This window comes from Pituophis catenifer, unplaced genomic scaffold (genome assembly GCF_029215685.1).
Source record: "Pituophis catenifer annectens isolate HBS135680 unplaced genomic scaffold, rPitCat1.0.hap2 SCAF_3, whole genome shotgun sequence".
NCBI classification, from domain to species: Eukaryota; Metazoa; Chordata; class Lepidosauria; order Squamata; family Colubridae; genus Pituophis; species Pituophis catenifer.
The window spans coordinates 94,781,396-94,806,127 of NW_027256883.1; the positions used below are offsets into that span (position 1 = coordinate 94,781,396).

At 34.8% G+C, this 24,732-nt stretch overlaps 1 protein-coding gene across 1 annotated transcript in view; it reads right to left on the reverse strand.

The window, feature by feature from the left end:
- The window catches only part of CFAP61 (cilia and flagella associated protein 61), a 152,079-nt gene that overhangs the window by 76,628 nt on the left and 50,719 nt on the right, over window positions 1-24,732 (reverse strand). The window contains exons 9-14 of the mRNA XM_070940797.1: window positions 24,463-24,502; window positions 23,455-23,594; window positions 21,096-21,222; window positions 19,805-19,882; window positions 19,201-19,407; window positions 17,485-17,619 (exon numbers count right to left, since the gene is read on the reverse strand). Of these exons, the coding sequence (XP_070796898.1) occupies window positions 17,485-17,619; window positions 19,201-19,407; window positions 19,805-19,882; window positions 21,096-21,222; window positions 23,455-23,594; window positions 24,463-24,502 (727 nt within the window). The remainder of the gene's footprint in view (window positions 1-17,484; window positions 17,620-19,200; window positions 19,408-19,804; window positions 19,883-21,095; window positions 21,223-23,454; window positions 23,595-24,462; window positions 24,503-24,732) is intronic.

Sequence of the window (24,732 nt, forward strand, 5' to 3'; positions counted from 1 at the left end):
CAGGTTTGACTACTGCATTTTTATTTAACAGCATATCCCCAAAATGGTAAATGATTCTTTGGCTAACTATGAGAGCCCTAAAGTTGTGTCAGGATCTCTTATGTGATTTATCATCAAGATTAAAGTACTAAGAGAAGTTTGAAGTTTTGGAATTGGGTCTCACTAGTAAATCAGTGATAATTATCTCTTTTTCCCCCTATTCTAATAATGTTAAGAAGGTATTGGACTTTTGAACTGTTTTTGAGAGCATATTAATGAGGCAGATTTGAGATACTGTTCAGATACACCCATTGCTCATTATACTTTTTTGCAAGAAACACTAGAATAAAAGTTCAAATATGAGGATGTAGTCTATATTTCTGAGGAAAATATTTTTTCAAAAATGTATATGCATGCTTGGTTTATTGGAGACTGAAAAATATCTTCAGATTTATGTTTTTTTCTGATAATATTTGGCAGTGCAATCATGACATCCAGTGGCCAACGTCAGTTAAAATTAATCTGAGTTAAATGACTATACTACATTGATGCTATAAAGTAAATTGCAAATTGTTTCATTATTCAATGATTGGGATTACATCTTATACTGACAAAAGATATAGCCTTAGTTTATTGAACAAATTGCATGAGGTGGGTTCACACAACACAGTAAACTAAACAGTAATGTACTAAACAAAAGAACAAGGTTTATGCAATAAGTTAAACCAATCGGCATACAAGATGAACTCTCGGAATTGATGAACTGTGCTAAGGCATGGTTTGTTTTAGCCATGATATATACAATAGGTCAAAATAACTGAATTCACACGTTTCCAAAAAATTTAGAAACCAAGTATCTAAACTTGCTCTATACTAGAGAAACAAGGAAGTAAATGATAATAATAATAACAGTAACAGAGTTGGAAGGGACCTTGGAGGTCATCTAGTCCAACCCTCTGCTCACGCAAGAGACCTGTACTAGGGATTCGAACCACCGAACTGCTGAACTTTCTGATCGACAAGCTCAATGTCTTAGCCACTGAGCCACCTAAGAAAGATGCTTGCAATTTAAATATTGTTCCTACATGCACTGTCAGGTAAGTTTCAAAAGTGAGAGCACCAGTGGTCCGTGAGAAAATTTTGGTGGTCCGCAACGGACCCGGGTGGAGGAGCTGCTCCAGGATGAGCAATGGCTAGCCCTATGACTAGACCTCTGGAATATGGGACTGGCCAGGCATGGTGGGGCTGTAAATCTCTGCTGTAGAAGGAGGTTCATGCAGCTTGCAACTTTGCAGCGTAGCCCTCACTGGCTGGAATGAGGTAAGGGAAGCGCGGGGGATGGAGATTCGCTCCATATTCCAGAGCAGGAGTGAAGCTTTGTCTCTTGCTGGATCTCGTGGCCGTTTCTTCCGGCCCTTTTTGGTGCTCCGCGCACCTTGGTCTCTCAGAGAGATGCTTGACTTCCTCTAAGCCCCAAGACACTGGCTGGCCCATGAGATGAGAGAGAGAAAGAGAATGACAGAGAGAGAATGAAAAAGAGAGAATGAGAGAGAGAGAGAGAGAGAGAAAGAAAGAGACAGACAGAAAATGAGAGAGAGAATGAAAGAGAGAGGGAATGAGAAAGTGGGAGAGAGAGAAAGGGGGAGAGAGATGAGAGAGAGAAAGAGGGGGAAGAATGATGAGATAGAAAGAGAGAGGGGGAAGAGAGAGAGAGAGAGAGACAGAATGAAAGAATCAGAGAGAGAATGAGAGAATCAGAATGAGAGAGAGAAAGACAGAGAATGAAAGAGAAAGGAAGAGAATGAAAGAGAGAGAAAGAGAGAAAGAAAGAAATAGACGAAGAATGAAAGAGAAAGAGAATGAAAGAGAGAGAAAGAGACAGAATGAAAGAGAGAGAGAATGAGACACAAAGAGAGAAAGAAAGAGACAGAGGGAATCAGAGAGAATGAGAGAGAATGAGTGGGAGAGAGAGAAAGAGAGAGGGGAGAGAGAGAGAGAAAGAATGGGAGAGAGAGAAAGGGAGAGGGAGAGAGAAAGAGAGGAAGGAGAGTGCCTGAAGGACCCTATCCCATCACGGGGAGTCCAGGCACTTCAGCAAGCGGTCCGCTGGATTCGTATTAGTGGTCCACGGGATTTAAAATTATGAACTTGGTGGTCCCTAAGGTCCAAAAGGTTGGGGACTCCTGTTTTAGATCACTGAACCTTCCAGACACTCTTCAAGATCAGCCTCATGGAGAGTTCATTGCAATAGTCCACTTGGGAGGTGACCAGGGCATGAGTAATTGTGATCACAGCCTTGTGATCCAGGAACAGGTGTAAGTGGCATACAAGTTGCACAAAAGACCATCCACACCACAATGCCATCTATTCTTCAAGCAGAGTTGTGAGTTTAAAATGGCACAATCAATACATTAAATTCATTTTATTTGCCATATAATAGCTCCAGTTACAACAGCTCTCATGTGCAATAAGTTACTTTTTTACCAGTATAGCAACTTACTCCAAGAAGTTAAAAATTTGGCTGATATCATGTCATAATGTTGCTTTATCCTTATAAAATATAACATACATTATCCCAAAAGATAGATTCAGACATCACAATATGTTAACTATCAAGTTCCACCTTATTTATATTCTCCTATTATTGAATGACATGGTAATCATTAACTAATGCACAACAGAAAAAGATTTATTATCTTTGATTACGGGAATTGGGGCTTATGTTGAGATGAGTCATTCCTGCTGTGACCACCTGTCACATTGTTTCCACCTGGGAAGACAGACTGCCTCTGTTATTTTTCTGCATCTCCTAAAAAGAGGCCATTTCTGATGTGAAAGGCAAGACATAATTTTGAATATGGTCAATCAGTTCTGTGGACTTAAAAATGAATATTTGATTTTAAAATTTAGAAGATTGACATCATAAAAATTAATGGATATGTGCAGAATTATTTTTGTCAGTACAGTATTACAAATACAGTAAAAAATTCTTCCATCATTTAGTATATCTAGCCATATTTTTCTGTCCATTTTTTATGTACAAAATGCTGATTGAATTTGGGTTCCTTTTCCAAATAAAGTACCCAAAAGATAATATAGCAGAAAATGTCCTTTTAGTGACAGGGAGTAGCAACAAAACATATCAATTAATCTCAGTTGAGCTTGCATAGTAGCCTAAAGGTTATAGCTCAATGAATGAATGAATGAATGAATGAATGAATGAATGAATGATAGATAAATAAATAAATAAAGTTCTGAGGTGTCATTCCTCCTAGCCAATAGTGCAAAATAGGGAATTTTATTGCATGCTGAGTATGTTATGCAAAAAGCAACCCAACAAAATTACATCCATGACATTCCTCTTGATCAAACAAGAATATTGTGGCTCGTTGAAATGCAGGAAATGGAATGCACTTTTTGTGGGTAATTCAACTTGTTCCTTTTTTTGTGTGTGTGTGTAAATATTTTTTATTTATTTTTTCAAATTTAAACATAAAAACATAACTTTCAAGAGCAAAAATCTCGATCCGGTCATAGATGGTTACCACGCTTACATTCCTTTCACAAGCTCAATTCACAATTTCCATTACATCTTTTATAAATAAATAAATAAAAAAAAAGATAAAAAAGAAATTCAAAACTTAAGAAAAAAAAACAATTTTACCTCAAATTTCACATTTTCATCTATATAAATCCATTATATCTATCCAAAATTAGTTTCAAATTCACTTTCACTCATTTTTACATCTGCATAACAATTCTAAACATATCTTTATTCTTCTTTACCTTATATCTTATACAAGTCATATCAAAATAATTTTTACAATATTCTAACCTCTTATTAAGTGTTTACCTTACAATTTTATCACCATTTATTCTTAGTTTCAATTCAATACCACTCCATTTTTATTATATTTTATAAAACAACATTTTATCTAATTTTAATCCTTTGACCCTTATCCTCAAATCAGTTTACCTTAGGTTTTTTTTTTCTCCCAGTTTACATATTACACAGATTTCTCTCAAAGGCATATTTTATTTAATCCATTTTCTAATATATTTTCCACTATATCTCCCTCTAATATTTAACTATCTTCCAGCTTATTCTATTTGATTAATTCTCAGCTTGATCCTCTCCAAAACACCAACTATTTAGTTGATTTTAGAATAGTTCCTCAATCTCCTCCAACTCTCCTCCTATTTGTTTGACTGTTTCCAGCATTTTGTGGGCTGAATTCCAGCACAGTCTCCTCCTTAACTCCCTCCATTGTTTGGCTGATTTCCAGCATAGTCTCCTCCAACTCTCCTCCTATTTGTTTGGCTGTTTCCAGCATTTTATGGGCTGATTTCCAGCATAGTCTCCTCCAACACTCCTCCTATTTGTTTGGCTGTTTCCAGCATTTTGAATTAATTTCCAACGTATTTCCACCGAGTCTCAAACTCTTATCTAGTTGGTATCCATCCCACGCATTTTAACTGTAATATAATTATCTGTTTTATATCATTTTTCCATCTTGCTCTTTCAATTTAAATCTCAGTATATGTCATAATAGTCATCATTTCCAACTTGTATTACCTTAATTCAATCACTAGCATCTGTGTATCTTGTATTTTGTTTAATCAATCCTTATTCATCAGTTTAACATGTTTGCAAGTTAAAATTAAAACGTATTACATCAAACAGTACATTTTTTATTATTTTTATCCCCTTGATATCATCCACTATTTTAATAGCCACCTCTTATTTTCTATTTTTATTATTTCACAACCTTTCCTGTTTTTATCCAAAAATCATATATACCTAGGCTTTTAAACTTTATCATATATACATAGGCTTTTAAACTTTACATTTCAGTTAGTCACATTTAAATTTATCCACTTTAATTCTTCCCTTTCTTCCTTTTTCTCTCTGTCCAAAGTGCTCTATTTCAAGGTTCATCAGTTCAAAGTAAAGAATTTCTGTATGTCCCTTTAAAACTTTTAAAATGTCTGATCCAAGCGTAGTGCATCAGCTTCCTGTCTTTGTTAACTACGCCACACCTAGTTTTGTCAGTCTCCATTGTTAAAATCCAAAATGTTCTTTCTTTCTTCTTTCTTCTTTCTTCTTTCTTAAAATCATCTGGGACAGAGTAGGAATCTCCAAAATCCTTATATCCAATATTAATTTCAAGTAATCCAAGGTAAAAAGCCAATTAACATGTTTCTTTTCCACCCAGAAAGGGAAATCTCTTTAATCCACTTCTCTGTTTAATCACTGCAGACTCCATGGCTATTTCTCTATCTTCATTAGCTTCATTTTCTTTTAGAGGCATTAATTCTCAGGAATATCCATTGCTCCTCTCCACTCCAGTTAAAGGCACAGTCAAATTTCAGAAATTTATTAATACCAAATCATCCAGTTTAAGTTTACTGCAACAAAATTCAATTTGGGTCTTTTACCCATTTCTTTTTCCTTTTCAATCTTTAAGCCCCGCAGTCCAACAGCCGCTTTTAATTTTGGGGTCTTATTTTCCAATAATTCCAAATAGGTACATTATTGCCTGGGTTGGTGTCACTCACCCGGCTTCTTGATTTTTGCTCTTTCTTCATCTTCTTCCTCCAGCACAATCCTTGTTCCCGGTTGCCGCAGTTTCAGGGCAGCCACCATGGCTGCCGTCCCGCTGCCGCCGGCGTGAAGGAGAAGCCTCCGGCCCCGAGGAACCCGCCCGTTCCTCTCGGCCGCCCAACGCGTTCCTTCTTGTCCCCCTGTCCCTACAAGACAGGGGAGGTCCGCAGACCTATCGGCGGCGGCTTAGTAGAGGGGATTTGGCAGGGCTCAGCGGAGCTCGCCATTTCCCCGTCTGTGTCCCAGCGACGCCAACCGGAAGTTCCCAACTTGTTCCTGAGTGTGCAGTTGCCCTGAAACAAAAGATTATCATAGCTACAAGAATGTTTGTTGTTTTTTATGTTTTAGAGATGTTATACTTTTTCCAGAGTGCTCATATTTATTTCATCTGGTCTTCCTTTATTTGGTCTACTATTTTCCTTTACTTAATTCCCTCCTCTAGGGTCTCGGGTTTTCTCTTCCCTTCTTGCCAGATCCACTTTCTCTACTCAGCAATCCAATCTATGTAAGGCTTTCTGCTCTGATTTCCCATATCTACCACCTACTCAAGTCTTCACCTCCTTAATCAATCCTTTTTAAAATCAAAACAGTGAAGATGGAATACAGTGCAGAATTTAGTAACATAACCCTTTATAGAAAAAACGTATTTAGGAGACAGTTTCTGAATTGACAGTCAAAACTTTAGGGATATATTCAAACCAAGAATGGCAGATTACATGAATGCCCATGCTCAATTTGAGCAAACGTAGAGTGGACAAAACACTATTCCCAAGTTTTCCTATATAAACACTACCATTATTCCTTTTCCTTCCCCCAAGTGTTGTAGAAAACTTTAGAATTCTCATGCTCTTAGGAGAAATTACTGAAATTGCTTCTGCTATCACTCATTCCTTCTTCCCCAAGGAGGTCTCTCTTTCCTTGAGCAAAGAGGGATGAAGAAGAAGACTAATATGTATTTTAAGTCTTAGAGAATCAGGATGGTTTAGGGCAGGGAGACCCAAGTTCTGATCCATCCTTAGTCATGGAAACTCACTAGATGATTTTGCACCAGCTCAACCTACCTCATAGCGATGTTTTTGTGTGGAGAAAGTGGGAAAAGCATTATGAATAATATATTGAGTTCCTGAATGAAAGATGGGATGTAAATCAAATGAACAAACAATAATCCTTAATATTTTAAACTGCTTTAAGATTTCTGAGCATATGGTAATGGGGAAGGGGGTATTTTCTATACAAGTACTTATTTTACTGAACACTATTTTAGATGAAACACAAGAAAGCAAAATGGCTGTCTGAGGAAGCTTTGCAAATAGTTGAGGAAAGAAGGGAAGCGAAAGGCAGGGAGAAAGAGAAAGTTACACCCAGTTGAATGCAGAATTCCAAAGAATATCTAGAAGAGATAAGAATGGCTTATTAAATGAACAGTGCAAAGAAATAGAAGAAAACAATAGAATAGGGAGGACCAGAGATCTCTTCAAGAAAATTGGAGATACGAAGGGAATGTTTCATGCAAAGATGGGCATGATAAAGGACCAAAATGGCAGGGACCTAACAGAGGCAAAAGAGATTAAGAAGAGGTGGCAAAATTACACAGAACAACTATACAAGAACGAGCTTAACGTCCCTGATAATCACGATGGGGTGGTCACTGACCTTGAGGCAGACATCCTAGAATGTTAAGTCAAATGGGCCTTAGGAAAACTGAGCAACAACAAAGCTAGTGGAGGTGACAGTATTCCAGTATTCAAAATCTTAAAAGACGATGCAGTAAAAGTGCTACACTCAATTTGCCAGAAAATTTGGAAAACTCAACAGTGGCTACAGGATTGGAAAATGTCAGTTTACATTCCAATTCCAAAGAATGGCAATGCCAAAGAATGTTTAAACTATCCCACCATTGCACTCATTACACATGCTAGTAAAGTTATGTTTAAAATCCTGCAAGCTAGGCTCCAGTAGTATGTGGATTGAGAAATACCAGAACTACAGGCAGGATTTTGAAGAGGCAGAGGAACTAGAGATCAAATTGCCAACATACGCTGGATCATGGAGAAAGCTAGGGAGTTCCAGAAAAACATCTACTTCTGCTTCATTGACTATGCTAAAGCCTTTGATTGTATTGATCACAACAAATTGTGGCAAATTCTTAAAGAGATGGGATTACCAGACTATCTTATTTGTCACTTGAGAAACCTACATGTGGGTCAAGAAGCAACAATGAGAACTGGACATGGAATCACTGATTGGTTCAAAATTGGGAAAGTCAGGCAAGGCTGTATACTGTCGCCCTGCCTATTTAATTTATATACAGAGTACATCATGAGAAAGCAGGGCTAGATGAATCAAAAATTGGAATTAAGATTGCCAGGAGAAATATCAACAACCTCAGATATGCAGATGATACTCTAATGGCAGAAAGTGAAGGGGAACTAAAGAGCCTCTTGATGCAGGTGAAGAAGGAGAGTGCAAAAGTTGGCTTGAAACTGAATATTAAGAAAACTAACATCATGGCATCCGGCCCTCTCAATTCCTGGCAAATAAATGGGGAAGAAATGGAGGTAGTGACAGACTTTATTTTCCTGGGCTCCAAGATCACCGCAGATGAGGACTGCAGACAAGAAATTAAAAGACGCTTGATCCTGGGGAGGAAAGCTATAGCTATAAATCTAGACAGCACACTAAAAAGCAGAGACATCACCCTGCCAACAACAGTGTTATGGGCTATGGTTTTTCCAGTTGCAGTGTACGGCTGTGAAAGTTGAACCATAAGAAAGGCTGAGCGCCAAAGAATTGAGGCCTTTGAACTATGGTGCTGGAGAAGACTCCTGCGAGTCCCTTGGACTGCAAGGCTATCAAACTGGTCAGTCCTAAAGGAGATCAATCCTGACTGCTCTTTAGAAGGCCATATGAAGATGAAACTCAAATACTTTGGCCACCTAATGAGAAGGAAGGTCTCACTGGAGAAAAGCCTAATGCTGGGAAAGATTGAGGATAAAAGAAGAAGGGGACGGCAGAGAAGGGGACGGTGGCTGGATGGAGTCACTGAAACAGTCGGGTGTGAACTTAAATGGACTCCAGAGGATGGTAGAGGAAAGAAGGCCTGGAGCAGTGGTGGGTTCCTTCCGGTTCCACTGAGCCGGTAGCGGTGGCGATATGACATCACCAAACTGGTTCTGCCCCCCCGCTGGTTCCACAATTTCAGAAATTTAAAAAATCTGAAACAAGATGATCTTTGAAATAGAAATCTTACTTTTAATATACTCATGATGTTCAAACCATGATACTTTTGCTTCTAATGTTTGGTATTTCTAGTTGATTAAAAATTCATTTTGGGAGATCTTTGCCTTGAAAATAAGACAGGAGATATTTGCTGCACAAACCCAATAGATACTTGCTGGAATTTAATCTGTCAAACTCAGATTGATTGATTTCTCAAGGCATACTTTACTTCCATGTTTCCCGAAGCCTGCAAGTTATATAAAATAACTATTTTCCAATTTTTTCAACAATGATTGAAATTCAGCAACAGCTAACTTTTCTTGCTGAGGATTTAAATTGTGAACATGCATACAGGATAAATACAATATAAAAATATAAAGAGAATTTCCAATAATCAAAAATGACTAAAATTAATGTTTAAAATTAAATATTATAACACCTTTATATTTACATTTCATGCTATATAATTCAACAATGCAAGTGAATAATGGCATATCACAGAAGGAGTAAGGTTTGCTTCTAATGTTCTTCGGATGATACTTAGAAATAATATTTAACAAAGAATATTTATTTTCCATATCTAAACAGCCTTCACACTGAGAAAGAAATCAACTTAACCAACTGCAGGCCAGCATGAATATTCCAGTTTACAGCAAATAATGTCAGCATCTCTATATTACTGATATCATATTTGCCAAGCGATGATAGGTCACCTTACTGTTAATTTCACACATGCATATAAGTAGTAAACATTCAGAGCATTCTTCTTAATGAGGCCATCTGGTGCTACCTCATAACTGTGTAATGTTTAAGCTTCCAAATGAAATCTAATGGCAATAATACACAAAATCCACTGAAATTTACACTGAGAAAATTTACAGCCAGCCATCAGCTCAGAACAAATGTATCTGCATGACAACTAGTGATATAAAATCATCAGCTATCTGAGACAAGAATAAATAACTCATTTTGATCCATGCCTCTTTTATAGAAATCATTAATAACCTAATGTTGGAAATTTTTGAGCAATAATTGCTCCTTGAAAAAAAATCTTTGTTAAACAAAATTATTTTGATATGGAAATATTATAGTGTTTTTTAAACAATTTATTTTAAGTCTGCAATCTTTAATATATGTATTAGGCAATGAATTCCATTTAATTCATTGGGACCTATGTTGATCCCTATATAGCTGAGCTCTATATCCTTATTTTAAATTTATTTTTATAAATACTGAAAATTCCCTTTTTTTTCTGAAGACAATAATCTTTGCCTTTTTGTCATTGAGGTTTGGGTGGGACAGCATGTATTATAAAAGTGCTTCAGCAATCAGCCACTTGCTACAGCAAAAGCCCTCCATACCATTTTGAATTAAAAAATAAGTGACAGAGAAGAGGACCATTCCATTCAGTTCCTGGCTATGAACTCACTCTGTACTTCATTTAGGAGTCTGACATTTATCTCTTTGTAGACAGCCTTAGCAGTCCCAGTCCTTATTTGTGATGCTTCATAGTTATTCCCACATTCTTTAACCAACATACAAATCAAGATGTTAGTAATGCATTGAGTTCATTCCAATTGCCATTCATGTCTCAGAAGGCTAACAAATTTGAAAGTAAGTGCTTAATAGCTTTGCAATATAAATTATTTTTTTTCCCCGAGCCTCATATTTTACTATGATTTAAAAGTAACAGTCACTCAAGCATGGGATGAGGCAGGAGGTTTTCAAGCTATGGTTGAACAATTCAGCTACTCTAATCACTTCCCCAAATACTCCACTGATGAAATAATGTCTAATGTATACTCATAGGGCAAAATTCCTTAAGCAAAATTAGTACTTTTAAGTCTTAATTGTTCATTAAATCTATATTAATTTTCGCAATTGACCCTCATCACCAAAGTGTCAAGAACAATGTTTAGAGAAAAAAATGATTTATTCAAAAAAAGAAAGGAAGGCTGATATCTCTAGAGTACAACTGCAAAGCCATTACACCTGAATAAGATATATGAATATCTCAAATTCCCAGCAATTTCCTAAAACAAGTTTACAATAAAACCACAGAAACAAGGTACTTAATGAATCAATTGAGAAAAATCCATAAAACAGTCAATTTTTGTGTTTGTTAAGAAACAGAGTAGCCAGAAAATAGATGAGCAAAAAAACGAACAGAGCTTCATTTTGTAAAGTTATAAATACTTGAAATGTTTTCTCTGTGTTACAGAAATTATTAATTCATACTATATATAAACAGGATAAACTTGTATAATTGTGAGCAATCTGTCTAATATTTTTCAAATCTGTTATTGATACTTTCTTTTGGACAGCCATGAAACTTATAGAAATAATTTCTTAAAAATATGTTTATATCATTATGTATTAATCATAATAATCCCAACATATATATCATTTTTAAAATCTATTTTTATTTTATTAAAAAAAAGTTAAAATACAAAACACCATTTTTAAAAAACAACAACAAAGAAACAAAAAGAAAAACAAAACAGAGAAGACATTAAAAAGAAAAAAGTGCATTAAAAAAACATATTTACACATACTATCCTACCTTGTTGAAAGCTGATTAATGTATTACAACTATATTAGTTTCCCATCATTTGTGAAACAGGCCCAAAGAATTTTAAACTACTAAACTACTAATTCTATTTACAAATTTTTAATGTCATCTCTATACTATATTAATAACAAAATAGTTAACAGGAAGAACAGAATTTTATTTATTAATAAAAAATAAAACAAGATTAGAATTCCAAAACCCTCTGTTAACAAAACTTCATCCAAAACTCAAGAAAGAAAAACCTCAACTCCATGTTTGTAGAGAAAGGTGCTTTTACTGAACATGAACTGATAGCAACAAAAAGAAATCAAGGACTTAGGCAACAGGCGCAAAAATTACATATTGAAAGTATTTGCAAATCCCTCCCCCCAAGGACTCTGGCTGAATGTCTAATCCCCAGCTCCCCAGGGTGTCATGTGAGGTACATCTTCAGATGGTCCCATCCATCTGGTATGCCAGAACGGTTGACGTTGACTGGCTATCAACAAGTCCATTCGGCTGCACTGAAGTCAATGAGAATATTCCTCCCTTTTCCTTCCTTTCGGTCACATCATGAGACATCTCCACCACTTCACTTCCCCCTCCCAAATATTTATACATCCCCCCCCATTACTATGGCAGCCGACAGCAAGCAAGCTATCATAGAGCTGACATTGTTATTCTAATGAATTTGTAGAAAATTGGCCACAGCTTTTTAACTAACCCAAATCATCCCAAAAATTAAGCCTGATTGATCCTGGATCAAATATCTATGTTTGTTTCTTGATACCATCTTTTATCAATCTGATTAACTATAATAAGACCAATCTCCAAAGTCAGTCTACCTTCCCCCAAAAAAGTCCAGATGAAATCATTCCTCCATTAACTGTGATAAATCCATTCTCCAATCTCTTTCAATCAATCACTTAAAAAAAACAATTTACCACTTACCTAACCACACATTTTTTTGCTATTATATAAGAATGCAGGCTTGAACTTCAGGGAGGTATATGGAGCCAGCTCTGTTATTTCTGAGTCCATGTTTCTTCCCAACTACTGCTTTGAAATCACATTCCTTTTGTTGGTTTGATTTTTTTTTATATCACTTGCCTCTGAATGTTTTCTACAGTCTTTATGAGTTCATCAAACTTTTTAAAATACGTTTCAGCTAAGAATTGCATATTTTTTTCAATGTCAGCCTCCTTATAATCCAATATATTTTTATTCAATGTAGTAGATAGCTCTTGTTCTTTGAGGTACAACAAGAAACAGACAAAAGAGCAAGGAAGGTATTTTCTGGATTAATAAAATTAAACTCCAAACATTTTTGCAAATTGATAAAATACAAAATCCCTGTAGTAAATGCCCAATAAAAATGTAAATCAAGTAAAAGTAAAAGCACTTTCACTATCCAGAGACACACCGTGTTTCCTTACGGAAAAGCAGAAGTTAATGAAAACAGCCAAAGAGATCAAAGGAAAAAAGCAAAAGAAGCAGATAAAAGCTAGCAGAGAGATGAAATAAATTCAGCCAGCCAGTTAATTTTTAAAGATAAAAAATCAAAGCAAAACAAAAGCTTTAAAAGTGAAATTAAAACCAAGTTTTGCTTATGAGAACAATCTGCTGATAGGAAAAGGGGAAAAAAAGACCAATAACTTTCCAACTGTTCCCATGGGGAATTGCTCCTATGATTTCTCCTCCTGATTGTGTCCACAACCATCCAAAAGTCATCTTGTGTCATTCAAAAAGCAGAACTAGAACTCATTTTCCTGGTTTTTATTCTGGTGCCTTAATCATTACACCAACTGATTCTCAGTTTGCCTTGTATACATTGTACAAATTTGCTTTATACACTTTCATTAGGTAAAATTTCTTCCAGATAAAAATTTTTATTAAATGAGTGAAGAAACTGCACTTTTTCAATCTCTTCTTAGACTCATTTATTAATATCTCTTATCAGCCTTCCTGACTTGAAATAATAGCAAAATTGTAGTAGGACTCTTTCATGTTCCTTTTATTGTATCAGTAAAAGTATATCCAGAATTTAAAAATGAACAGAATAGTCAGATTCATGTTTAATATAATTAAGAGTCCACTTGACTTGAGCAGCTAACACTTTAAATTAATAATAATAATAAGTTGCTGCTGCAAAAAAAAAAATCACACATAGTGATTACAAACAATGGCATAACAAAATCGCAACAGTGGTATAGTAGAATATCTGCAAGAAATGCCATTTGCCGCCAAACAAGAAAATAGACAAAATAGTAGAAAATGAAAAGGCTAAAGTGCTCTTTTAGATTTCAAATAGATAAGCACCTGCCACATATCATCCCAGATTTAACAAATGAGACAGCAGAATAGAATAAGTGGAGAAAACCACAAAATGTAAAGACCTGCAAATAGAAGTGGAATGATTTTGGCAAACGAAAACAAAGATAGTATCTATAGTAGTATTCCAGCTAGCTTCTGGCTATGAATCCAAGACTTTGAATACATTTTATATGAATCTTTATAGATGACAATTTCTAAATTGCTATATTAATATACATTCTGAAAATTTTCTCCAGGTGACATCATGTTGATTCCAAAATTAGTTAACTACCAAGTTTGGGCTTGGTAAATTCTACACAATGTTGCAAAGTTCTACATGGTTGCTGTCATGCTGCATAACCGTGGCAAAAAAATTGAACTTGGTTCCATTGGGTACTTATATGGATCTCTTTTGGCAATGTTTATATTATTGGCATTTAAATGTACTTTCTTTTGGTTTCTTTCTTTTTTAACTATGATTAAAATAAATTGGACTGATTATTAGAAAATTCCCCAAAGTATCCCTTCCTCAGGCTCCTTGGGCTGTTCTGGGCATTTAAAACTCCTTTTTTTAAAACTTCTGCATGGAGATATACAGGTGGAAGTGGTTTTTGAAATTCTGAAATACTACTGCGTTTTGGCATACTTCATATGGAACAAAAGAGCTGGACAAGTTTCAATCTACATTTGCCTTTTTTGTGATATCCTCTTTTATTCAAAGTATTCCATGATTAGAGTTTCATCAAATCATTTGGCAAGCTTCTTTTTTTGGTACCAATAGTCATCCCCCATCCATTTGTTTAGCCGTATATTTCTCCCTGTCATTGAATTAGTCTCAGAGATTTTGGCTTCAAATTGGATGACGTTCCGGAAGGTCAAGATAATCCTTTCTCAGTATACCATTTTCTTTAGACTATTCTTCATTGGTTTAGAAACAGAATCCATAGTATTTATGGAGTGTTACCTCATTTTTTTTTCATACAAATACCTAGAAGTTCCCTGACAGGTAACATCACTGGAGAAATAATCAACACTGCTATAGAAGTACAATATTAGCTATTAGTAGCTATATAATCTTGCTTGGAAGGGAAGAACTCTTCAGATTTAGCTCAAGAAAGATTTTATAGGATGTAGCGGCATTCATCACTTGTCAAAGAATTTCTAAAACAAATGCTTTAGCCAAATTGGCTTAGCCTGAATTAAGTCAGGAATTAAAGGAATCAAATTCAGCATCTTTTCTAGCTTTGCTTATATGATGGAGAATTGAAGCCCTCTGCACACCATGATCAATAAAATTTAGAAAAGGTCAGATGAGAACTGAAAGACTCAAATAAAAGAAGATGTATGTTATTCTATTAAGAGTTTTCCTTTTCTTTTATAAGATTGAGAGGAATCTTTAGAGCTGATTCACAAATAAGAAAAGTGATTCCAAACTTATTGCTCTTTCCTTAGGTATTTCAAAGCTAACCTAGAATTTCTGGTTGGAATGATTATTACTACACAAGTGCAAACTGATATGTGAAATGCACAGGGACCAGAAGAATATTGTTTGATATGGCAGATTTTGTCTAAATAGCAGGAGAAACATCCCTGAAACAGATAGTAAAACTTCATAACTTTGAAATCTGAGAAATAATAAAACACACAGAATTGGTAGCCAGAAATAAACAAACAAGAAATTAATAGATATATGAATTTATTATGCATTATAGAGTAATTATTCTTGTTAATTATAACACCCATTGTAGGTTTATATAGATAATTACTTAATTACATAAAACAGATGGATAGCAAAATGCTCCCAGATGGTGACACAATAAAACAAGTTGACAACCTACTGCTTATAATTATAAAAATAATAATGGTTCTCAAGCTAATTATACATACTGGTTGAACTTCATTTTGCCATATTGTCTATATATACATAACCACCCACCACACAGACATGCAAATACACACGTATCTGTATCTCAAAAGGCAGATTCCTGGAAAAAAACTTCATCAGAAGAAATTGTTCCTTAACAAGGACGTTTAACAATTTTCAATACGGTATATCTTATTGAAGGATCCAGTTATATCCCTACCTCCAAAGAATAAATTATATCTTCCTTGAGATTTCTCAAAATTTTCTGTCTGAAAATTTTTCCTTGGACTAATAAAGGAAGAATCTTTCCCCAATTCATTACTTAACTTATTGAGCTAAATAAAGTACTTTTTCAAATACTGGAAATTTCTATAGGGAGTAAGTATCCATTCTTCATTCTTGGAATAAAAATCATCCTGGGGTTGTAGATGAAATTAAGAAAATGTGTTGCTTTGAACTCTGTAACAAACCATTGCCTTCTGGAAGAGTAGCCACACTGTTTTGGGTTAGCCATTGTAGGACAAACCAAAACCCAGAACATTTTGGTCTTTCGTTTTGGAATTCAAATATGTTAAGTATGGCAACGCTGATGCATGATACTTCTCTTTCTCCTGCAGCTCCCAGCATGACTTGTCCTACTATTTCACCTACCCATTCCTTATTTATCAGTGACTTCCTTTCCCTCCTTCCCCTCAGCTGCCACATCTGATATCCCTACAAGATATATCCCACTGGTTTACCTATTCTCTGACTTCCCACTTTCTCTGCTTGTTTGTTTATTTATACTAAGCAAATAAATTTGTAAAGTTTACATAAAATAATTATAATTATTTAAATTTATAAAACAAATCTGAATGACTAAACCAGTCTCTAGATCCATTAATATTCAGCTTCGTGAATCTCAAATTTTCAAAACTTGTGTACATTTTTTAAAATCAGAGAGCTGCACTGCAGAAGTAAAAAGCTTAAAAAAATAAAAACAATAGATAATTGCAATCTAGTTGACATATTGCTATTCTTTAATTTTTGTTTTCATATTCAGCTTGTTTTTCTAGTACCAACACAAAAACTGTGTGAAGTATATACAAATATTGCATTATGTTGCTGAAAATAAATATCAATTTTAATCCTGCCTCCCTCAAAAATAAAAATACACTTGTATACTAAAAAAAGCTTCTGTGTTGGCTGTTATCCTTAAATATACAAGAGGCAACTATAAGAGCAAAAAATCACTAATATCCAGCAACTGTGTAAAGAGATCCCAGTTAGTTAGCATCATGAAAAGCAACAGATGGCACACTTATATGCATTCCACATTTTCATCCTCAAAGCACATAGACCCATATACCACCTGGCAAGATGAATAAGGAATTAGAGAATGTTAGGGAGGAAAGGACTACCAATAATGATTAATCACAATGCCTAAATGGAACCTGAGGAACAGTATGTCACTGAATGCTGGTTGCTGAGACAGGACTGTGAATTTTCCAGGCATGTTTGGCTGGTCACTGCAGGAAATGGGAAACTGGGTTATACAAACCTGTGTTATGATTCAATTGGGCTTTTTACAGTGCAGAACTTCCAAATGCAGATAATCTATTTGATGTGATACTGGGGGAGAACGGGATAGCAAGTGCAGGACTGGGATTTATCTTCCTGGAAGGATCAAAAGGGCCTGATTAAAGTTTCATAATGCACTTTGCTTATTTTAATATAATAAAATTATTCTCTATCGAATTCTAGTAACAGAAAAGCTACAGCTTGTAGTTGTATTTTTTAATAGAATATATAGAAAATGATACAGCTGACTGTGAACTGTAAGGGCATGAACATGATGTTCAAGGTAATTAAGAAGCAGCCCAACAGCATTACGGCAGTAATGTCATCCCATCTGCCAAATTCTACATTTAGCTGGAGCTATGCCTTTTGCTTGCTTCTGCTTTAGTTACCCACCTGGTCCTTAGAGACTTGTTTTGATGGAGCATTTATGCCAAGCTTTTCCAGAGGATAGACAATCTGTCGTCTTGGTCGCACGGGAACCATGTAATGTAGGGCAGATGTCAGGGAATGGGCACAGGGATTCTGGTACTGAAGGACAAAAAGCTATATTTTAGCACACAGAATGTCAGAAGAGTGCATCACAGATGTCTCTGATTTGTGAATATAATAATCCTTTATCCCTTTGATTAAAACCCAGACTAGTACTTCCCCCTCCCTCAAAAATAAAATAAACACTCACATAGTAGAGGAATCGGTTGCAGTTAATTCCCTATCCTAATGAAGATAATTATGAGAGTAATTATATTACTATCTCATTGGGAATGACAGATAAACAAGTGGTTTGGTTTATGGGATTTTGCAGCACAAGAAGCTTCCCCCAGAGGAATAATTTTCTTTACAGCTATCACGAGTCTTCTTCATCCAATCTTATTAAGCGATGATACATGCATACTCTTAACCTTTACTTATTTTACAAAACAGATAAATAATGCTTTCATTAAAGAGTTAAATGTCAAATGCTAATGAAATAGCATAAACACTAAAAAATATTCTTATGCTTACACAAATACAAAATAGGACTGATTGCAATACAGTGAATTCAATTACAGGCTTTATATAAATCATAGGAAAGATGTAATAATTAAAACTGCAATAATGTCAATAAAAGATCTAGAGTATTTCCAAAGCCTTTCTGCACATTCACTAAAGCTTTTTTTGTTTTAATTTTTCAAACTACTCCTAAGGATTGGGGAATCACACCTTCAAAATTTAAAGCAACACAGCATTGAAATTTCAGCTCAAGGTGAAGAAATACAAACAACCTGTCTGCCCAATCCAGAAAGGATATAATATCCATTATGTTAGTTGTTTGTTTGTTTGTTTGCCATTCATCTTGCAGTGAATGACTCTGAGAATTTATTATAATTGGCAGAGAGTCCTCCTATCAAATCTGCTATGCTGGCTGATCAGAAATGGAAATTGTCCACTATTTATTCTCAGCTCCTTAATAAAGATCTTCAGAAATTACCAAAATTGTGTTTAATTGTTATTGCTTTATAGAATCCCTGGACTTAACTCTCATGTTTATGAAGGCTGTTTGGTTATCTCTGTTTCAGATTAGGGTTAGATGTTTATTGTGTACTATTGTGTATTCTTAAATTAATAATAAGTCTATTTGAGCTATCATGAGTGTCTTTAGATCCTAGCCTGAGCTGATACTGGCTATTTTCCTTATAGAAATGACACTTAACAGGACAGTTTTGAATATGTTTTGAAGTAAATTCCAGGATTCTATGTAAGAGCTGAAAACTTTTAAAAATATTTCTCAATTTTTTTTACTAACAACAAAAAGGTAATAAATACAAATGGAGGGAGTACATTTTAATGAATCTGTCTCCCTCAGATTAAGTATTAATTCTTAAATGTGTTTTAAGAGTGTTACAATGCCTATGTAGCAGCTTTGTTATTTTTTTTTATTTTATAGCAAATGTCTTGCAGTTTTTATTTTATCATAATTGATTAAAAGTCATTATTCTTTCTTTTATCCATTTCACAAATTACTATATAGTTCATACTAGAAGTGCATATATTTATTTTTGTGCACCAACCCAAAAAGTGAAGACACAATTAAAAAAAATAAAATTAATTTTTAAAAAGCTTGCAGCTTACCTTGCCTTCTATAGGTTGGGAATAAATAGGATAATAGAGGCAAGATTTGTAGGCTAACCGAAGTATCTCCTTCATAAAATGTTTGGCATAATGATGAAAAATTGGATTGAGAGAAAAATGGTAAAGATGGCCATGTTCTTCCTGCTGATAATGACTGAAATAGATAAAATCTTCAATGTTGTAATGTGAGCGAATATATTCAATGTCCTGGAAAACAATTCAGGAAGTGGTTAAGGAGGAATTCTGCATCTCTGCATCAATACTATATCCTTACTATACTATATCCTGCCTGCATAAAAAGATATGCTACTATTAAGAAAAACATTCATTTGGAAATTCTTTCTTGTTTCTTTTCTCCTCAGATTTCTCCTTGCAGTGAGAGGGAAACTAGGATCCAGACCATGTGAACTTAATTTAAACAAATATATATTCTTCTCAAGCATTGTCTGCAGGATGTATATGTGTGTGTATGAAAACAGGAAGCTGATAGATGGAGTATCACAGTGCAAACTTCACTCTTTGTAAATGTGCTGCGGTTGCACAGATGTTTAAAAGGAATGGGGTTTTCCTATCTATAAGAATAATTGCAAATATGAATACATACCATTTCATTTCTAATAATAGATATTCCAACGATTTGATTCAAAACCTCTGCTACAAATGCCTGAACTGGTGTCCCATCCTGAAAAAAACGAGTAAGTTGGTACCATTTTTTTTCCCTTTACTAATTCAGAAAACATTGACTGACTGATTGGATTTCTATCCAGCTTTTCCTTCAAAAACCCAAGGTGGCATTCACCCCCTCACACACACCCCTCTTCTATTTTTCCCATCCTATAAAATGGGGTGGTTCTGGTAAAATTGTTTTAGTCCATAAGATTTACTGTACATCTCAGTCTTCAGACTTCTTGTCTACTGGAGTATTTCTACATGATGGTAAGTCTTGTATTAGTGGCAATGCAATTTAGAGATTGCGCTGATGTACTATATGCTATCCACAAGAGACAGAGATGATCTCAGACTCGGTGTTGAAGAGTTTCAATCTAGTGGGTCTTTAAAGAATTTAATACGCCTGCTTGGGCAGTTCAGTATGGTGCGTGCCAATTACAGGGTTCTCCCAGTACATCATTGCCTAAATTGTCTAAACAAGACAGAAAGATGATCATCTGAAAATGGAAATATATTATCTATCCTATTATCATGTTCCGATTACTACCTGTTGAGGTGAGGTTTAGTATTATGTAAGATGGATAACTAATTAAAATGATCCATCCCTCTAGGCTAATATACGTTTTCCAGAAAATTCCAGTGGATTTTTCAATTGATATGGCTGATGCTCTTGTTGAAGTGCTAATCACACATATGGAGTTGACATAGGCCATTGACATGACTCTACCCAAGGGCTCTTTCTTGTATTAATTTTTTTCAAATAGTTTAGACCGTAACAAGTAGAGCACAGTGAATAAAACTCATGCTGCTTTCAACTAAATATAATTTAGATCTCTTTAGTAAACCTATTCTGGAGTACTGAGGATGACAAAAAAAGTTTTTTCCCTCAACACCTGAAATGAAATGAAGTAGGCAGCTGTAAGTAAAAGGGGTCCCTTAGATATGGGATCCTGCTTGTGGAATTTCTCTCCAGACAGGCATATCTCCAAGTACATTAATATATGTTAGTTCAGGCATTGACATTCTTATTCTCCAAGGCGTCTTACTGTTTTCTATTCAATCTGATTTATTAATTTCACATCATAATGTTTCTTTCTTTTTTAAAGAGAGTGTTAATTAGTCTATAATCTGCCCAGAGCATTTCTATTATTGAGTGAATTACAAATAATTACAATAAAATCCATTCACTATTACCTCCCTCCCCCCAATATTATTATAGCACTTACTGGATCTCTTCGTGCTGCTAAGTAGTTATTTAGGTCATCCAATATAGCTATGTTTAATTCCAGGGTTTGGATTAGTCTTTTAATGGCAAAGACATCAGTAGATTTTGCTGCTCTTACACGAAAAGACCTGTGGAAAACAAAACTAATTCCAACAATGATATCTACTAATATCTAATGTTTCAGATCCCAGACCTGAATAGGCAATCATGATATATAATGAACTTATGGTAATAATTGTCTATAAAGAAAAAAGGAAATGTGATTTATTTATTTATTTGATTTATGTGCTGCCCATCTTGTCCAGAGGCAACTCTGGGTGACTTTACAAACATTAAAATCGCTAGACATTAAAATGATAAAACAATAAATGACAACAATAAAATAACAACTGTTAAAAGTGGGAAGTAGGGGAACAAAAATTATGATACGGGGTTTTCATATCAAAGTTGGTTTGAGAGCCCATTACTGTATTCACAGGGAATTTAAACATATTGCACCTCAGTGCATATCAACACTATAAATTTTCATCAGCCTCATATCTATGCCTTTTCTAATACTTCATTCAATTTCCAGCTGAATTCTTGCCAGAAGAAATAGAAAACTCCTGTCAGTTAACAATACAAAACTACTAATTTTAGAAAATTATTCAACCTGTTTTCATCTTGCTGCTGTTTTTCAGGACTATTTTCTTTTACTATTCATAAACAAGTTTCACAAAGAGCTGAAAAGAAAGTAGGTTTGAAACATGGGTACTTTTCTAAAAGAAAGAAAGCTTTACTCTTATGTTAATACAAAATTTGCTTCTATCTCTTGCATATATGTATTAATAATATAAAAATAGCTTCTGCATATGTAATTAGTTATAATAAGCAAAATGGGTTAAATAACCTTAAAAATGTACTTAAAAATGGAGCGCTTAAAAAAAAAAGACCTATTATGAAAATAACAAAGTGGGAGAAAACTATCTTGTCTGTACATGCTCATTTTCCTCTCAGTAAAGAATTAACTCATTTTAGAAGCCTGAATCACTTGACTGTCCAGATGTAAGGGCACATTATTATTGTGCTTTGCATTCAAAATTGAAGAGAAGTATCCATTAAGCATTTCAGGCTACACCTCGTCGTATTATTATTTTCCAGCCCTCTCTCTTAAGTAGCAAACCTGGTATTGCATTTGCCATCTTCTGGTTATTGTATAAGGCTTTTCCTTTTTTTACCACCTTTGCCAATCAGGTTTTCATTTGGAGCTTTTCCCTTTATCTTGGTGAGTTCGTACTTTTAGTTCTCCTACCCCCACGCCCCCATGCTGTTTCCAGACAGTTTGCTTTTATCCATTTTCAGCAACTCACTTTCTATTCACATGTCTTTTAAACCTTCACAGTGCAAACACATTGCATTGATCTTTGCTTTTTATATATATCTTCATCAAGAAGGGATTATTAGCACTAGCTTTTTATACTCAGATTTTTCCATTACTGCTCAGTTTTCCATGCACATCCATATTTTTTTCAGGAATTATATTTTAATCTGAGAGACTTCAGATGAAAACTGGTGGTCCAATTTTTTCTCATTTCACATGTGTTTTCTCTCATTTCTCATTCATACCAAATCTCATCAATACTTTCATATTGTTGGTTCATGTAAAGGATCAAATGTTGAAACAGCTAAAATACTGTTTGTTTAATGTGGTTTAGCTATTTTAAGGTTTTATGTTTTATGCTGCTATTTTAACATTTAATTTAGCATTATTTTTGTTTGTTTGCTATTTTGTAAGCCATATTTGGAAAATGGCTGTTCTGTGACATTTAAATAGGTATTCAAACCTATGTATAGGATGGAGCATAATATCGGGAAGAATATCTGTACAGATATACTCATATTCAAAAGTTATTCCCAGTCCAGATATGCTTCTAGCCAGAGTATGCAAAATTGGTAATCCAATACACACCATTTAATCCAACAATACTGTATGATGGTCCATTAGAATTTAACAAATCTACATTTTAGTCCTTATACAGTAAGGCATGGTCCATTGCCTTATAAGGCTTTACTAGGTGATAATCAGCACTTTAGTTGCACTCAGGAGTGAACTGATAACTAGTGCAGTTCCTGAAGCAAGGATGACACTTGGGTATAATGTGGCATATCTACTGTCTGTGTTGCTGTGTTTTGGACAAATGCTAGTTCTGAGTGATCTTCAGAGGCAGTCCCAAATACATTGCATTGCAGTAATCCATCGACAGGTGACAAGAGCACCAGTATCTGCCTAAAGGGCTTCCCATTGTAGGAAATGGTATGCCTTAATTTCCAATGAAAACATTTTATCTGAAAATAGTTGTGAGAGAAAATGTATTACTAACTTGAGCAATCCAGATCGGTGAAATACATATAGCTCCTGATCCAGTGTACAATTGCAGAAGGGAATAATCCTAACAAAATTCTGAATCAGGTGAAATTCAGGGACCATATGTGGCACTGTGATGATGCAGAAGTCTTTGTCCTAAAAAGTAGTAACAAATAAAAAAAAGGAACTGCAAATACAAAATATAAGATAAGATTATAGAAAGAGAGTTAAGTCTTTTCCCACTTCTCACTTTTCCCACTTCTTTTCTAAACTTTTCTACATTCGGTGATTTCTCAGCAGGGCCTTGGACAAACTGTAGGCAGTTGAAGCGTGTGCAGGGCAAGGAAGGAAACTAAGGCTGCCATTCCCTTGTACAATCAATCTCTGAATCCAAGCCATGAAAGAATTAACTAAATAAAAGCCGCCCACAGTCTCCTCAAACTCCAAGCTGGGCAGCATATAAATTTAATAAATAAATAAGCACCATGTAGTTCTGCCTAGGATATTCATTTGCTAAGATGGCACTCTGTTAACTCATGCTGGTTATCAGGTAGCATTGAAGGCCAATGGATAGATACTATATTTATATACATATTTATAGCAAGAAATCAATATTATTACTGTTGCTACAATTTTCTATCATCAAAGGTCACCTGGGGTAGTTTGTTGTTACCTCAACAGAAAGGAAGAGGTGAGTATTGGTGCTCATTTTTAACAGAAATAAATAAATCAAATTGTCCTGCTTATGGTTTAGCATTGTGCCACCAAATTATAATGTGATAAGGAGCAGGAACAATCAAATCAGTGAGTATTCCATTGCAGACTTGTATTAAGTTTTATTAGAATCCCTCTAAAAATATTTACATTAATTCAAAAATTATTTGGTCATTTTTCCCTCAAAAACAATGTTGCCCTGTGCAAACAAGCATGACATTTAGCAAATAATATTCTAGTAATTAATTTGCAAGAAATTACTTTATACACATTTAGGATGAAGAGTTTAAAACCAAAATGTTATACTTACTGGGAAAAGTTCAAAAACAAAATGTAAGAAATCCAGTGACCTGTAAATAAAGCCAAGTACTTTAACAGAAACATAGTATTTGCAGCATGTAAATGTATTTTAGCCATATCCCCCAACTAAAAACCAAATATACGCTGAAGCACAAACCAAAAAACTGATCAACAAAGTGCTTTAATGGATATTCCATTAAGGTCAGTAATAGTAATTCTCTTGCCCTTCGCATCAGAGTCTCCTAATTATGACCTCATTTTCTTTCTCCTTCCATTCACT